The 17,053-nt window shown below is 42.0% G+C and overlaps 1 protein-coding gene across 2 annotated transcripts; it reads right to left on the reverse strand.

The window, feature by feature from the left end:
• Positions 1 to 94: 94 nt before the first annotated feature.
• Positions 95 to 16,461, reverse strand: CXCL14 (C-X-C motif chemokine ligand 14). 2 transcript variants are annotated; one of them, XM_081894723.1, is made up of 4 exons: positions 16,146 to 16,461; positions 14,918 to 15,023; positions 7,238 to 7,348; positions 95 to 507 (listed from the first exon to the last, which is right to left on the reverse strand). In XM_081894723.1, exons 1-4 carry the CDS (start codon positions 16,207 to 16,209, stop codon positions 489 to 491), a joined length of 300 nt encoding a protein of 99 aa, XP_081750849.1. In that variant the 5' UTR covers positions 16,210 to 16,461; the 3' UTR covers positions 95 to 488. The 2 variants fall into 2 exon arrangements, with proteins under 2 accessions (XP_081750849.1, XP_081750850.1); XM_081894724.1 differs by having other exon boundaries at positions 95 to 504; positions 16,146 to 16,455.
• Positions 16,462 to 17,053: the final 592 nt, after the last annotated feature.

A 17,053-nucleotide genomic window follows, 5' to 3' on the forward strand; every position in this document is an offset into this window, starting at 1 on the left:
GAAATCTTCTACAACTAGAACTCTTTACAATGGCATAGAACGTTTCCCAAATGCCAAAGAAGAGACATTATTTTGGAACACCTTTTTTAAAAACAACAACAACAACAACAACAAAACAAATTAATGATTTGCTGAATGAGCTTATAAAGCCCAGTTTCCAGTAACGGTGATGTATGAACAGCTATTGAATGAAGGTTTTAAAAAACAAAAACAAATGACACCAATTTGTAAATGAAGATTACGTCTCATGAGATTTCTCTCTACAAAGAGGGCTTGTATGAAATCTAGTGTGTAAAAGACCCTTATGAAATCTGGCAGCTTTTTTTTTTTTTACAGCTATAAAATGTAAAAAGTGATCCTTGGTAAAAAGTGCTTTATAACAATATAGATTTTGTGTCTTGTCTTGCGAGAAGTCATCTCCCTCCATTGTCCATCTTTTCCTCATGTCTGCCACAGAATCCCATTTCTTCTGCTAGCTTTCTGCCTTCTTACTCTTCATAAACTCTGCTGAAACAAAAAGAACCAAAATAACAGAAACAGAACTTGCTTTTCAGCTGGCTGGATTTAAACAACAAAACAAGCAACCTTGGAGCCACCCAGGAAACTAAATGCCAAAGCACAATACCTGCCAGCATCCCAAAGCCAATAACTGCTACAAAAGGCTGGTTGCCTTTATGTCATGCCCTCCATAGTCTTGAAATACCTGTCAACATCCTCAAGGCAACTGAAAGGCTCACCCAGGTAGGTGCCTATTTAAAATGCCCATCTTTCCTGCTATGTCTTAAAGGAAACCCCTAAGGGAGCTGCCTCAGGTGCCAAAATGTCTTGGGGTGGCCCCGAGTATCATATCACTTTAAGCAATCACAGTTTCCCCCAAAGAATTGTGGGAAGTGTAGTTTGTTAAGGATGCATAGCAGGGCCGTCTTACCCATAGGCGCTAGAGATCTGGGGCACCTGGGCGCTGGACTTTCAGGGGTGCCAGGCCGAGAGTCCGGGGCCTGAGAGTTAAGTCTGGGGAAGAGCCCGCCCATCGGTCAGAGCGCTGCGGTGGGCTCTTCTGCTGGTGGCTCTGCACCGCGAGTTCGGGGGCAACCGAGCCAGTGAGACGCTGAGGCAGCTGGCTGGCTCCACCCTCCTGCGCGCCTGGAATTGGGCACCCGGGGGGGGGGGACCGCCGGGCGGATCTTTGCACCCTGGCACCGCATATGCTTAAGACAGCCTTGATGCTGAGTGTCCTTAGCAGATCCTCATTTCCCTCCCAGGACAACAATTCCCAGCATTCCCTGGGAAGAGAACTTGATTTAACTCTATGAAAGGACTCTATGAAAGGACCAAGTGGTCTCCTAACCATTCTCAGTGCAATTAATTAACTCTCAGTGTAATTAATTAATGTATTAATTACACTCCCCAGGATACTTTGGGGGAAAGCCATGACTGTTTAAAGTGATAAGATGCTGCTTTAAATCTCCAAGGCAAGAGTGAGCCTTTCAACCTCGCCGTCAAGCTTTTCCCGGACTCTTCCTGCTTCATTCTAGCTGCTCTGCTACTCAAATACGAAATGGTTAGATTCCGTGGGTGGAGAGTTGAATACACACCAGCTGCTTTGTAAGTTACCTTATCACATATCTTCAGGTCACTTCCCTGTGAATCTTAAACAAGAGTTTAAGAGTCAATTACCATGGAAGAAGTGTACAAGTACAACAGCAGCAGTTGACTGGGCACAGGGGCCTGCATTGTTTATATCAAATTGCTGTAACTTTCAAGCTCCACCAGCACCGTAAGAGAGGTTATGTGACAGGAGAGGCTGTGAATGCCAACAAATAAGGAAACTGTGAGCCTGTTATTCTGCAGATTTTAGCTGGGTTGTTGGATAGTGTGCTAGACACAGAAGTGTTGTAAAAAGGCAGTTGATAATAGCATAACTCTATACGTAGTATACACCGGAGTTTATTTTTTATACCTAGGACTTCTTTGTAGTTTGTTGTTATATAACTAGGGAGAATTGAGTAAGGAGTGTTGGACTCCTTCCTGACTGATTCATTTCAGAGAAATCATTAGGGGGGCACATCTTCATCACTGTAAATTGGGACAGGGGAAAAAAGTTTACTAGCTCAACAGCCACTTTGCATTGAGGACAGCCTTTTGGGGACCACATGACAATAGTGGCTGGGAGGCAGGATCGGAGGCAAAAGTGGGTGGCGCAAAGGATGTGACTCACCTAGGGATGATGGATAATTCCATTGGAAATGGAAATACAGTGGTACCTTGGTTTTTGAGCGTCTCGGAAATCAAACATTTCGGCTTTCGAACACCGAAAACCTGGAAGTAACTGCTTCGGTTTTCGAATGCTTTTCAGAAGCCAAACATGCCACATAGCTTCGGTATTGAGGTTTTGGGATGTAAATGCTTCTGGAAATGCATGCTTCGGTTTTCGAACATCAGAAGTTGAACGGTCTTCTGGAATAGATTACGTTTGAAAACCGAGGTTCCACTGTAGAAGCAGAGATTGCCACAATTGGCCTGTTTGCCCAAGGTCAGAAATAGAAACTGTGCATATAAGTGGTATCCACTATCTTTCTTAAGTACATTATATTTCTTAAATATATTGTTTCCTGCATTGTTTTGATACTTCCCTTGCATTCTGAAATCCTGGACAGCTGCTGCCAAGTGAGAGTAGACAATGTTAATCTGGATGGACCAATGGTCCTCCTTGTTATAAGGCAGCTTCCTGTGTTTCTTTAGCATGTTAGAGAGTCATAGAGCTTCCATTCCAATATATCAATCAATTTTACAACTGTGCAAGTATTATTGTCCCCATATTGGCAGTGGAGTGAGCAATGGTGACTTACTTAAGGCTCCCTAGTGAGTTCATGGCAGGAGCAAAATGCAAACCATGAACTTCCTGACTCTCATTGCAGTCTCTCAGACACTTTGATGCACCACTCAACACCACATAAAGCTAAGGATCTGAAATCCCAACTGTAGTTTTGCCTTCAGTCAGACAGAGCTTCTGAATTTAAACTGGTGCAGGCAAGAGAGAATATTCAACAAATGTGGATTTCCTTCTTTTTTGCCATCCCATAAGAGCAAACTGGAAAGATGTCAGAGTGCATATTCAGCCACTTTTTTTGCTGAATAGGTTGTGGAATGATTTTTGAAACTACAATGTGAATATTTGCCAGAGGAATCCTGTGCAAGTCCCACTCTGTTCAATAGAGTTTACTTCTAGGTAAGTGCATATAGGGTTGCAGTCTCAAAAATGAACAACATAAAACTTCTACTTTTTAAAATGGTTGTGGGGAGGCAATCCAGTTGCTGCAGTTATACAAACAAGCTATGAAGCAGCACGCCATACTTGGGATTGGCCTTATTTCTGGGAAGGAGACGTGCAGGCTTTCATTGCATTTATCTTTTTAAAGTCTCTAATACCTAATTAAAAAATTAATCTGTGAGCTGTGTCCAGCTTCTCCTGGCAAAATCCCCACTGACCTCTATGGCAGTGGGATTGGATTCCGTGGCTCGCATGTTCAGTGTTTTGTCTGTCCCTTAAGCTTGTATTACAAGGGAGGTTCGCATGCAATCAGGCTCTTTGTTCTTAATAGTTCATCTGCTTCTGCTGTTTCACCCCAGGGCAGGTGCGCTGAAGTTCAATGAACCCTGATGCTGAAGGAAATCGCTATTTATATAAGCCTCTATTCATCCAAGCTATAGGGAGAAGCAAAGGTGCTCCCATGATCAATGTTCTGGCTTTTTAACCTAGGAAAGAGAAGTTTACTTTGTTCTTTCACCATGAGCCTTTTGGGTGAGCTCAGGGTTAGTCGTGTAACAAAGATTTTTGCGGAACGCTAATGTTGCTTTAGTTACTTAAGATTCAAAGATTTGCTGCACCAGTGCTCACCCAGAGGCATTGTAGCCACTGTGCCAACGTAACACCAGAAATTACAGCATCGATCTGGAATTTGCTGGTATAATAAGGCAATACAGAGGGTGACATGTTATATTCCTGTGAGCATAACTGAACTTTCCCAAAATTTGAAGGCTAATCTTAAAGGGCTGTTATCTGCAGAGTGGTAAATGAAGGGCAGGGAGTTGCATGAGTGAAACAGAGCCAGAGGCTCTCGTGTGGCATAATGCATAATAAATACAGCTATTGAAATGGGCCTCTAGTTGAGCATGTTACGAACCACAGTTTCAGTTGCTTTTTGTCTGAAGAAAAATAGCTGAACTTATGCGGGATGGGGCATCTTAACCATCATAAATTGCTTACCGCAGATCTTAAACCCGAGACCTACATAGTATTAGAGATCTAACTAGTGTACCATCACACTGAGCTCTGCCCAAAACAAAGAATCATGGGGTGTGGAGAGGTCATATATGTGGGAGTCACCCAAGCAGTGCATTGGACAGAACAGGTCATGTGGCATAGTCTGTTCTCTCTAAGAACATCCTTGTTAGACCAGAATAATGATCAATTCTCCCTTAATAGCATCTTTATTATAACATTTGGTTAATGTATAGAGAATAATTTGATTCCTGTCAGGAAAGTGAAATGTCACAAATCTGCAGGTGTCTAATTTCCTATTGCCTTGAGCATTAAAAGAAACAACAATCCACAGCAATCCTACGTATGTTTACTCAGAAGTATTCCACATTGAGTTTGATAGGGCTTACACAAAAGTTAGGGGTATAGGATAACAGCCTTTAAAACATTTTCATTCACAAACTTTGGGAGAGTCGGTGAAAGCAATCATTAAGGACCCTTTTCAGAGGACAATGTTTAACTAGCATTTAATTGGGGCCTGTTGTCTGATCTTTATCTACTCCATTCACCATATTAGCATCGCTGTATGCAAGCAGGACTTAGAACAAAGCACATCTTCAGTGCTATAGCTCAGTACTGGAAGCTGCAAAGTAATATGAAAAGAATCCACCTGATCATAAACAAAGTGCTTTTTTTCAGCCCACCAGTGAATGTACTTCAAGGGAAAGGGGGCAGGTTTTAGAGCAGGAATAGTGAACCTGTGTACTTGCGAATGAGATTCGACTCCAACTCACATCAGCCTCAAGCATTGGTCAATTAAATTTTACCCATTGGAATTAATAGACTTAACTTAATCATGCTCATTACTTTCAAGGGGTCGACTCTGAGCAACCTAGCAGTTCGAGAACACGTCAAAGTGCAAGTAGATAGATAGGTACTCCTCCGGCGGGACGGTAAACGGCATTTCCGTGCCCTGCTCTGGTTTCGCGAGAAGCAGCTTAGTCATGCTGGGCGCATGACTTGGAAAAACTGTCTGTGGACAAACGTCGGCTCCCTTGGCCAGTAAAGCGAGATGAGTGCCACAACCCGAGTTGTTCGCGACTGGACTTACCGGTAACTGTCAGGGGTCCTTTACCTTTACCTTTTACTCTGAGCAAAGCCTAGCTGAATAGCACCCATTGTTTCCACTTTACACTTACAGTGGTACCTCGGATTAAGTACTTAATTCGTTCCGGAGGTCCATTCTTAACCTGAAACTGTTCTTAACCTGAAGCACCACTTTAGCTAATGGGGCCTCCTGCTGCTGCCACGCTGCCAGAGCACAATTTCTGTTCTCATCCTGAAGCAAAGTTCTTAACCCGAGGTACTATTTCTGGGTTAGCGGAGTCTGTAACCTGAAGCATATGTAACCTGAAGCGTATGTAACCCGAGGTACCACTGTACAGGTTTGTTGTGTAGTTATATGACTTGTTTCAGCATCCCTATGTATTTAAATGAGACAGTAAACATGACCCTTTAGACGGTGGGTGAAAGCAGCCAAGCAGTTTTGTTGATGTGGGGGTTATACTGTTTGCCATTTCAGACCAGGCTATGCAACTTCGTGTGTTTGTGTGTGTGTGTGTGTAAAATACAGTGACCTGTCAGAGAAAGAATTAACGTGATCAGTCTGACAACCCAGAGGAATCCAGAAATTAAGAATTAAGCCCTTGGCCTCAGGCAGCCCTCTTCTCACCAGACATCCTCAGTTGTGTGGCATCTGGATGTCTAGGCAGGTTTACATCTGACTTGCCTTGCTCTTTACAAGCCAAAGGCAGATTCTTAGCATTATTTAAACATAAGATCTTGAGTATTTTATTTCCTCTGTGGTAGCCTTTAAAAAGTAAACAAGAGGAAATGAGGTTACATAATAGTTGACATTTAGCAGTGTAAACCATTTTCTCTCCGGCTTCCCAAGTACTACCGCAAGAGCGCTGGCAGACAATCAGGCGAAACTATCAGCATGACTGAGGAAGGGACAAAAAAACCCCAAAACAAAACAAGGCTCTCTAGGAAGCAAGTCCTATTGGACTCAATGGCACTTACTTCTGAGTAAACATCTTCATTTCACAGACAGGCTATATTACTGTCCCAGGATTTGAGTCAGTACCTGCCAAGGCCTTCAAGCCAGCCTTGTTTATCTTGATGTGGTTCCTGAATGTCACCCAGACAGCTCAGAATGCTGTAGAGTACATGAAGTGTGTCCCACTTTATGTTCACAACAACCCTGTGATGTAGTTTTGTTCAGTGTGTGCGATTGGCCATGGCTGCCCAATGAGCTTCATAGCTGAATGTGGATTTGAACTCAATTTAAGCCAGCCACTCTCAAACTCTTTAACCACTATGCCACACTGTCTTTCTCAAAAACTAATTGTGCTCAAAAATAGCTGCAGCTGCTGCACTTACTCATATTCATACTATGCATTTAGCAGCTGCACAGTGACAATACAATTCAAGGGAATGACACCTGCCATAAAGATAGTCACAATAAAATCAAAAGAGCCAAGGATTTGGGGGAATGAGGCAAAAAAGGAAGAGGAAGTAGTAGAAGTAGTTCCAATTTGTGGATTGATTTCTGCTACTACATTGGCTGTTGGATCTAGTTGTTTGGTCCTTAAGCTGACTTGGATTTATGCTTAAGCCCTTGTTTCCAAATTGCGAAATAAAAATGGAACTGTCATTTGAAATGTTTGATGTTTTTTGAAATCTGGGATTTAACTTGACAGCTCAACACTTTCCCTTTAAATTACATTGATACCACACTTCCGATATGAAAGCCAGCAGCGATGTCACACTTGTCACTGTGATTTATGGGTCAAGTGTTCAAGTTAGACAGAGACATCTTTTCCCAGAATAAACACATGTACTTAATAACGCAAGATACCTCTTGCTCATAGGGACAGGAGGCTGTCCTGCGCTCTGGACACGAGTGATACCCACCTCTCTTTCTCTTTCCATATTGTGTACCACTTAAGTAATCTTTTGGTACTCGGGAGTTTGGGATGCAAGCAGTACTGGTGGCCACCTCGGAATCGGGATTTCATTGTGACTCTGAAAGGAAAGACAAGTTGTGAAGATGGAGCTGCCGTAATAATGTTAACAAATATGGATTCTTAACAGAACGATAGCTAGCAGTCTAATCCTAAGAGGTTGTTATATTGCACTGGTCCCCCATCTCCCCCACCCCATCCTGCAGTGTGTTACATACATGCCATATTGTTGTTTGCTGCACTAATGCCTCCAATCCCAGTTGGTTGGGATGGATGTGATGTCATGGAATGTTTATGGACATTCCAGCTCTGAATAGGGCTGTCTCATTTGAAGCCCATTTGGAAGCCCATGCATTGCAAACAGATTGTCAGTGTCATTGAGCTTCGACAGCACCCATCACCTGCTGGAGGGGAGAAAAGCAGGACTGGATACAGTCTTCTTCCTGCCAGAATGGCAAGCAGCTGACTAGACCAACTATTTGTTGGCTGGGGAATGTACAAGAATAGGACGCCATCAAGCATGGATCATCAATGGGACAATTCCAGGTGGCTAAATGGATTATTTTTCACTCTTAGTGGATTGAGGCAACCATGTGCTACTTGGAAGCAGCTGCTGGGGCTAGCAAAGTGAATCAAAGCTGATCTCTGGGGATCTAGTGAGCCTTTTTGGTGTCACAGCTGTCAGAAGATTCTCAGGCTTGCCACACCCTCTTGGGGTGGCCACTTGTGCATGCATGGCCTAAGAAGAGAACTTGCATCACCATGACAAAGGACCCCAAGCTGCATAAAATTTGCTCATGGTAATTTGTATGTATGAGTGCAAATAATCACTATAATTTAAAGAATCCCAAAATCCAAGAATTGTACAGTTGGAAGGGACCACAAGGATCATCTAGTCCAACCCTCTTCAATGGAGGAATCTTTTTGCACAACGTGGGACTCACACCTTTGACTCTAAGATTAAGAGTCTCATGCTCTACCAACTGAGCTATCTCAGGTGACAAAATAGCTCACCATAATAGGGAAGACACCAGCGGATGTGTGTGTGCCTGCTCAGTCTGCTGCCCAGATGGTCATTGTCAAGGTTTATAGACTACTTCAAGTCTCCTGCTCCCCCTTTTTATGTGGTTTCTTATTTTTAAATGAACGTCAGATAAACAGACCTTCAAAACAGAGGACTGCCCTCTGACACATGGTCACCCTATATCCATACAAGCAGCCCATTAATTTCATTGGGTTTGGCAAAGCTGTGAAGCTTTCCATGTCATGTTTAGTCTTTGCCTGGCCAACAATAAATTTGTCTTGCATCAGCCAGACATTCGCTCTCTTCCTTTACTTCGCAGTATAATGACTTTCCTTCCAGTCTGTTCAGACCTCAGGGTATTGTGTCCCTAGCGTTCCAGCTTTTCTTTCTTGTCTATGTCTGCAAAAGGTTCAGCTTTCCAACACAGTCTTACACTGAGTCAGCTAAATAATTATCCCACTTTCCTATTTTCAGACCTGATTAGCAACAGCTCCAGGATCTCAAATATATCTAGATATATATTTTCCAGCTGTACTCCTTAAAATTCCTTACCTGAGATGGAATGTGGAATATCTTAATGGCAAAGCCATGCAAACAAGCAATAACAGACAGAACACAATGTTCTGACTACGTAAAGTCTGATGCAATTTTTTAAAGGATTTTTATCACTTTTGGGTTGTTGTTTTTTATTACCACAACGACTCCAGAAAAATCTAGCAGTTGTTAACAAATCTCTTGTTTCTTTGAAAAGAATGGGATTCCAGTCAAAATGAAGAAAATGATCGTGTCATGATGGTTTCTTCATGAAAAGTTTGTTTCTGAAATACTGCAATAATTCTACATGCAGAAATGTGGGAGGAGATTGTTAGGAAAGGCTGCCACACATTTTTCTTTCTTTCTTTCTTTCTTTCTTTCTTTCTTTCTTTCTTTCTTTCTTTCTTTCTTTCTTTCTTTCTTTCTTTCTTTCTTTCTTTCTTATAATACTGATAATAACAACTAAATTTATGTAACATTTAAGAGGTGGCTCTTGCAGCAGTTTGCAAATTTAGTCAAAACTCCCACTCCATGCTGCAACAAAGTGCAACCAAAGACACAAAAACATTCCTGGTTCAGTCTCTTCTACACTAATTTCCTTCAGAGCAGCGTTGCAGTTTCAAACATTTACAAGAAAAGGAGAAAGGGAAAGGAGGAGGAGATATACTGAGAGGGAACAAACTTTTAGGGCTGTGAAAATGTATCTGAAATATTGAACAACGTCAGCTGTTCTTGAAAAAGATGAGAAGGGAGCGTTTTGCACTCCGGACCTTGTTTCATATCTAGAGCTCCACTCCCAAGCGGGCTTAACTGTGTGCGTTTTCTTGATGATTTTTCAGGGAGAGTGTAAAGTTTTTCTAATGGGCATTTCATTTATGTTTGTACCTCACGGCTTCTGCCTTTTCATTTGGCTGCCAAATCTGGCTGAGCTTCTAAAGGTCTGGAGCACACGTCTCTCCCATACCCATCCTGGAGAAGCTTGCTATTGTTTTTTCCTTGACGGCCTTTCAGCGTCCTTCTACTGCTGGCATCTTGTTTGTGAGAGCATACTGCTGTTTGGTTTTCCCATCAGGCAGGCAAACTCCGAGGCCCAGACTCCAGTCCTTGGCAGCCAAGGCTTGGGCAGGAAAGCCTCACACTGCTTTTGTTATGCTGATGCACGTTTCTGAACTCTTTGTCAGCCCTGGGTTACTGATGTAATGGAGACATAACTGTGTATGCGAGCTGACTGGGAAACTGCTACCTCCGCACCTTGTGGGAGTTTGCTAATTTGTAAGGACCTGTCAGGAAAGGAGGTCACTGGCACATCGGTCCACATGGAGGGAGGGTGGAACACCCATTTCCTGGTGTTCACATAGAAACTCTGGCTCATATTTTTGGATGGAGGAAAGAGAGAGCAGAAAGGGAGGGGTGGCCTTCCTCCTTTGTGATGGAGTGAACGGTCTGGCCTGCTATTCCAGTACACAAGGTAGGAAGAAAATTCTGCATCCCCACCTTCCTCTTGGCTGGCTCAGCCACTCCTTTTTCTGGCCCAGTTTTCCCCACTAAGCTACAATACCAGCCATACCAATGAATTACTGTCCTGAACTTGCCAGTTCTTCCTGGGAGTTTCTGAAGGCAATTTTCTCTCACCATCCGAGGACCACCTGAGTCTCCATCACATGCTCTTGGGTTTGTTGCCCCCCTAGGACTATGCATGAGACAAAGGAAGCTCAGAATTCAGTTTTCCTCTGTCCAGCCTCCAACACTCATTGGCTATGGACTTCTAAATTGCAACCACTGCTATGCTGCCACTTTGAATGTGATGTAGCTGCATATATTGGCACCACCCTGTGCTTCTATATATACAGAGGTGATTCTGAACTCCCATCAGCTCCAGGCAACATGGTCCAACAACATCATGCTCAGCAAGTAGAGCAGAAGAGACCCATAATCTCAGGGTTGTCAGTGTGAGACCCACACTGAGCAAAATATTCCTGCATTACAGGGTGTGCACCAGATAACCCTTGCGGTCCCTTCCAACTCTACAATTCTGTTCCTATGATCATTTGGAGGTCAGTGTTCAGGGATGATGAAAATTATAGTCCAACACTATGTAGAGCACAGAACATTTGATGTATGGAATGCTATTTCCAGAGGCAGTATACCCTGAGTACCAAATCCTAGGGGGAAATAGTAGTGAACAAAAAATGAACATATTCGCTTCCTAGGAATATTCTTCCTAGGTAAAACCACCTGGTCGTCTCACTGACTTCTTTCCCCCCTTATGCAAATATATTTGTTTGTTCAGAAGACACTTCTTGACTGCTTCTTTTACTAACTCTGCTGCTGCAGCAATGATACTTTTTATCCAGGCTGAATGTTGATTGCATGATTGATGTACTGGTGGGATTTTGTGTTATAATTGTGCTTTTGTGATGCTTCCTGGATTTTAATATTTTTAATTGTGCATTTGGCAGAAAATGTGCCTCGTATGATTTTAAAGAAACAAGGGTTTGCTGTTGAATCCTGAAACTCTGAATCCACCTGAGTTCAGCTCTTGCAGAATCTTAGTGCATTACGGCAAACCTGTTAAACTAGGCTAGACTAAGCAAGGGAGTCATGGAGAAAAGTGCCGGACTCCAGATCGCAGTGGAGAGAAAGTTCACGGAGATAAAACCTTTTCTTGTGAGTTAGGCATGCATAGGAAATTTTTCCATTGGAGTTCCCCCCGGATTCTGAATTATCTGAAATTGTGTGCAGAGCAGTACTGATACAATAGCAACCTTCCATCTTTCTGTTTTTGATTTCTGGATTCCGTTTGGGATTCTGCACACGTATGGTTTTACTCTTTTTCCAGGTTGTGTCTCCCCACTTCCCCTCCCACCTTACTGGTTAGCAATCTGCAGAAGCACACATATGTGCATTTATTTAAAAAACAGGAAAAAATGAATCTTTATGGTATTGTACAAATACACAAAAAGGGGGAGTTACAGACTTTAAACTATGAAAACTGTGCATGTGCCAATTCCTAAAATTAATTTCAGAATTATCAACAATAAGCTGGGCAAAATGCAAGGCAGAGCCGACCTGTTAAAATGAATGGGCAAAATGGAAGAAGGGGTGTCTGCTGATCTCTGTTAGCAGCCAGGCGTGCTGAGGACAGTACATCTGAAGAGAAGAGCAATGCCAAAAACACAAGCCAGGCAGTTCCAAATAACCAGAATATGGGTGGTGGTGGTGGGGACCTTCTTCCTAAACTATATGAGTAGAGTTGTTCGGGTCATTCCAATGCAGGAATGTCAGTATGAGGATTAACTCATTTATTTCTTATAAAGAGATGTAGCAGAAATGTGTATCTAATCACTGACACAGCATTTAAGAAGTCTGTCCCATATAATGTATTTTGGGATTATGAAAGTGGAAATTATTATTATTTAGAAATATCAACATGGGTGTCAAATCAGTGTCTTGGGCATTATGAGTTGTATCCAATCATGCAAGCCGTAGGATCCTCACACAATCTACCTTTCTCTACCCTTCACCCCCTTTCTCTGTACCCCCTGAAAAGCCTCTGCATCCGAACAGTGTAGGCTGTGTCTTATGGGGCTGCAATGAGAGTGGGGATAATCTGGAATCAGGCAGAAGAAGCCTTGATCATTAAGGGAAGTGTAGTCGAATGTGCTTTGATGGAGAAACAGGTTTCTACTGGGAATGTGCTAATCAGCATAATTGTAAGAAAGCTTTGCCCCATTCAAAATATTTCCAATGTAATCAGGGAATGCAACATAGTTACAAGCACACACCTCTTTTAGGCTTAAAAGATGCCTGTATCTTTACCCAACATGAGTAAAAGTAGCTGCGGGGAGAGGGGTGAGTGGAGAATGGAATAAAAGGAAAGTTCTATAAAGCCCCTCTACCCAACATCCAAAAAAAGAATCATAGAACACCATGAAATGTATAACTCTGCCCTGTGAAAAAAAATCAGATGAGTTTTGGCAATTTGCTTGGTAGGCTCAGTTTGATCCGAAGAAAAACTATTTGTGCTTCCCACTAGAAAAGCAGATCATGATGTATAGACATGTTTGGAGGCTTTTAGAAAGTTACTATAAAATAGAAGACTGCTTTGCCTACAGAGATTTGCATTAAACTACTGCTCACTGGCTAATATGCTTTGCTCCCAATACTTTATGAGAACCACTGTAATTGAAACATTAGTTGCCAGGGTTTCGATTTCAAACCAACTCATCCAAGTGTAGTATGGTTTGCTTTTAGTACATGGTTCACACAGCAACTGTCCGCCTGACAAGTGTTTTCCATTTTCTTGAACACCTGAGCATTTCTGTCACTGCAACAGAAATCAATGGGCATCAGCTGCTTCCAGTGTGGAAATAAGTGGTCTATACTGTGGACTCACCCATTGACCTTAAGCCAAGGAGTGCAAAGATGCTATTTCTGGTCACTTTCTTTCATACCAACCATTTCCCAACCACTGAAAACCACATAATCTTTCTCATTTCTAGGAACATTCCATTCAGCAGCAGATGGAGCAAGGCTAAAAATCAGAATCGGATGGATACACTGGAGGCCTTAATCTGCTGTCCGTAAAGTGAGTAGATACAGGTCATGAAGTGAGGATTTGTTCCCAGTCACGTTGACTGGTTCTTAACCTCTAGGTGTGTCCCAATCCACAATTAGCCACCAGTTGTTTGGCATTGCATTCATGAGCTAGTCAGCAGGTTCCCAGAATCTTTCAGTGCAGCGGGCCAGTCCCAGACAACAACAGAGATATTGTGAGTCCTGAAAATGGCCATTTCCCCTTTCCATATGCCCACTCCCATGCCCCCCACATTAGATTTACCATTTGGAAGCGATTGAGCTTCTTTCTGGCAACCTTGCTATGACTGAGAGGGCTGTTGTGCATAAGGAGGGTTGGGTTGTGTTTCTAGCAGCAGCTGACGCAAACAAGACCCAGTTGTGATGCAACACAGCCTTCTCTCTCTCTCTCTCTCTCTCTCTCTCTCTCTCTCTCTCTCTCTCTCTCTGTAGGGAACAAGTTGGTTACCACTTGTTATGTAACTAGTTCCAAAGGCAGCATCCCGAGGAGGAATTCTAATTGTTTTATTTCATAATGTTGGCCTGACCCCGTTCTGACAAATGACATGGCAGTGTGAAAACAAACAAACAAAAAGTTTCAGACTTTTAATTTGGCACGCCTCACAAGAAATGCCTAAGCAGAAATGATCTCATTCAAAGTTGTGCAAGTTGAAACAGGTCCCCGAAGATAGAGAGGTAATGTTTATATTTGAGGCTGAGCACTTTGATTTATTGACACCGGTTACTCCACGCAACGAAGAGGTGTTCCACATGTACAAGCCAATATTTATGTGGAAGTTCAATTCCACGGAGTGTGATGGGATTTATGGCAACCTTATGGTGCAATCCTGAACTCAATTGCTTTAAGCCCACTGGAGAGAATGGAATGAAGGTTGCAATCCTATATTAACTTATCCGAAAGTAAGTCCCATGGACCTCAGTGGGGCTTACTTCCGAGTAATGTATAGGATTATACTGCCAAGCACTTGTGCAATATTGCAGCCTTCTATAGCAGATATTTGGAAGCTCAATGAAATAAAGATAGATGATAGATGATAGATAGATAGTTAGATAGATAGATAGATGATAGATAGATGATAGATGATAGATAGATAATAGATGATAGATAGATAGATGATAGATAGATAGATAGATGATAGATAGATAGATAGATAGATGATAGATAGATAGATAGATAGATAGATAGATAGATAGATAGGGCACCTAATGTTGCTCATTACATTTATGGGCATTTTAATATTACCCTCATAAGCCTTGTCTTCTTTTCTAGCAATTTACAATTAAGCAGATTTACTATATCAGAGACAGATGGAACATTTTCATAACAGTTACCAATTGTGCTGGGTTTAACATGTTACCATACTGTCATAGGCATTTTCTCCCTCTTTAAAATATTTAAAAGGCAGAAAAACAATCTGATTGATCCAAACATATTTATTTTGATAGTACCCTTAAAAAAAAAAAGGTGTGACTTACATGATCATTCTTTCCTTGCAATATGGATACTTTGGCTTCTCTTCCAGCTTTTGTATATCACTGAATCTTATCTTGGGGCCCTTTCTTGCGCATCTGCATTTTGATCCTAGAAGAAAAAGTATTTACCCATTTGTGTATATAAAATTCATTTCATATTATACATGTCCTTATCACTGCTCCCAAACTCTCTTTAATTCACGAGCTATTTAAACATGTACAGTATAGAAAAAGTTCATCTTTTCTACAGTTTAATATGAAAGAGGACATTACTGTATTTTTTATCTAGGCTAGTTGTAATCCTAAGTAACATATTGCAAAAAACAAAAGTTTTTCACTGAGCAAGATCTTAAGATTGCAACCATTGTATATGGTAAAGTGAATTCCACTGAAGTTAGTAGACTACCCAACCAATTTATGTAAGTAAGAGCTAATAAGTTGGCTAGGACTAATTCACAAGTACGGTAAGTGTGCACAGGTCTGCAATCTTTTGTATTTGAAGCCATGTGGAGGTCCTCTCTTTTAAAAGTGCACCTGCTGTGATCAAACTTTGTAAAAAAATATGCACATTACGATAAATAAACAGTCAAGCCACACTATTCAGATGATGGTTAAATATAACTTTTGCTACTGATAGCTTCTTTTTTAAAAAATTGGAAAAGGAATATAAAGACTTCTGAATTCTTTTGGAATTATTTGATATACAAATTGTCAAAGCAGCATCTGAGCTGGGCAAAAATCAGCCCTTCAAATTAAAGGGTGGCCAATTCAAAACCATTCCCAAGAGCATGGGACCAGTACTTAATGGGCTGCAGAGTTTGGCTGAAACTGTACCGGTCAAAGTTCTAGTTACTTTCCCCAGTGTGCATTAATGTGTGTGAATTCACCATTCCAAAGGAGTCCACACCAGATTAAATGCAAGGGGAATATTTCCTGTGATACGCAGTTCAGTTCAGTTCAGCTCAGCTAACTTTGGGAAGAAGCTGGGGTTTCTGCTTTTCTGGTGTTCTTGCTATACAAATCTATAGCTTAAAATATATTTGCTCTGGGATTTTATTTTATTTTTTAGTTCAGGTGTCAGTTGCTTCTAAGTACATTTCAAAACTATTTCAACAAGCGGTAAAAGTGAAATGTGTGTGCATGAGAGAAAGAGAAAAACAGAGAGGGGGAGGGAATGAGGGAGAGAGAAAAGGTGCTGAAATGCATGGTAAGTGAATAACCTGTAACTTACCTTCCACGCTGGTAAAGCAGATTACAATGAACAGTAAGAGGAAAACTGCTGTCAAGAGCTTCATGATAAGAAGACCTGGAGGAGCCTAAAGGTATGCTCTCTTAGATTTCACTTGGATAAACTGCTGTCTTCCCTTTGCCTCTTTGATCAGACGCACTGGTCAGACTGAGACTTGGTGTTGCCACACTATAGATTGCAATGTGAATGAATGCCTATGATCTGCTCTCTCCTGGTTGCTGCTGCTGCTGCTGCTATTGCAGCCCTGTCGGTTTCAGCTGCTGTCTGTCTGCGCTCTGCCGCTTCCCTCCTCTTTTAAAACAGCTCCCGCTGCCCTTTCCTCAAACTCATTAATATGCAGAGAGACTAAATTACTTTCAGCAATTTCGCAACCCCAAAAAAGGGGGAGGGACTTACAGGGAACGAAAATAACTGATTCTGCTGAAGGCACCGAGTATTTTAGAGGATAACATACACTGCAGAGAAGGAGAAGATGAGGAGGAAGGGGGGGTTGAGAAAGAGGTGGCTTTTAACTCTCTGCCCCTTTGGGTCTTTGAGGTGGCAAGGCTGCCCTTTTTAACAAGGTGGCGTTGCAGTTCGTTCTGTGATGCTAGATGGACCCATAGAATATGTCTCTCTCCCTCCTTCAGAAAACCACATTTTAAAAATGTGCACAAGCAGTGAAAGAGCTACAAGAACTTCAAGATAAGAATTTGTTAGATCACCGCCATACATTGTAATGCTGTGATCTGAGCTGGGAGCAGGTCATTGATATGCAATAAGTAAGGTAGCCCAGTGACCTTGGGGGCTAGGATGGTGCATGACAGGTGGCTTTTGACAGATCTGAACGTTTTGAAGAATTGCTTCTATAGGATTTCATCCTTAATCGTAGAACACAAAGACTATCCTTC

The sequence above is a fragment of the Podarcis melisellensis genome (assembly GCF_964234715.1).
Source record: "Podarcis melisellensis genome assembly, chromosome: 2".
NCBI lineage: Eukaryota > Metazoa > Chordata > Lepidosauria > Squamata > Lacertidae > Podarcis > Podarcis melisellensis.

What these genes read in the sequence shown, in the direction of transcription:
- CXCL14 (XM_081894723.1), bottom strand. Translation starts at nt 16,209, where the DNA reads ATGAAGCTCTTGACAGCAGTTTTCCTCTTACTGTTCATTGTAATCTGC. An exon ending in CTGCTTTACCAGCGTGGAAG is followed by an intron (nt 15,024 to 16,145) that starts GTAAGTTACAGG and finishes TTTTTCTTCTAG; the next exon opens with GATCAAAATGCAGATGCGCA. An exon ending in TGCAAGGAAAGAATGATCAT is followed by an intron (nt 7,349 to 14,917) that starts GTAAGTCACACC and finishes CTTTCCTTTCAG; the next exon opens with AGTCACAATGAAATCCCGAT.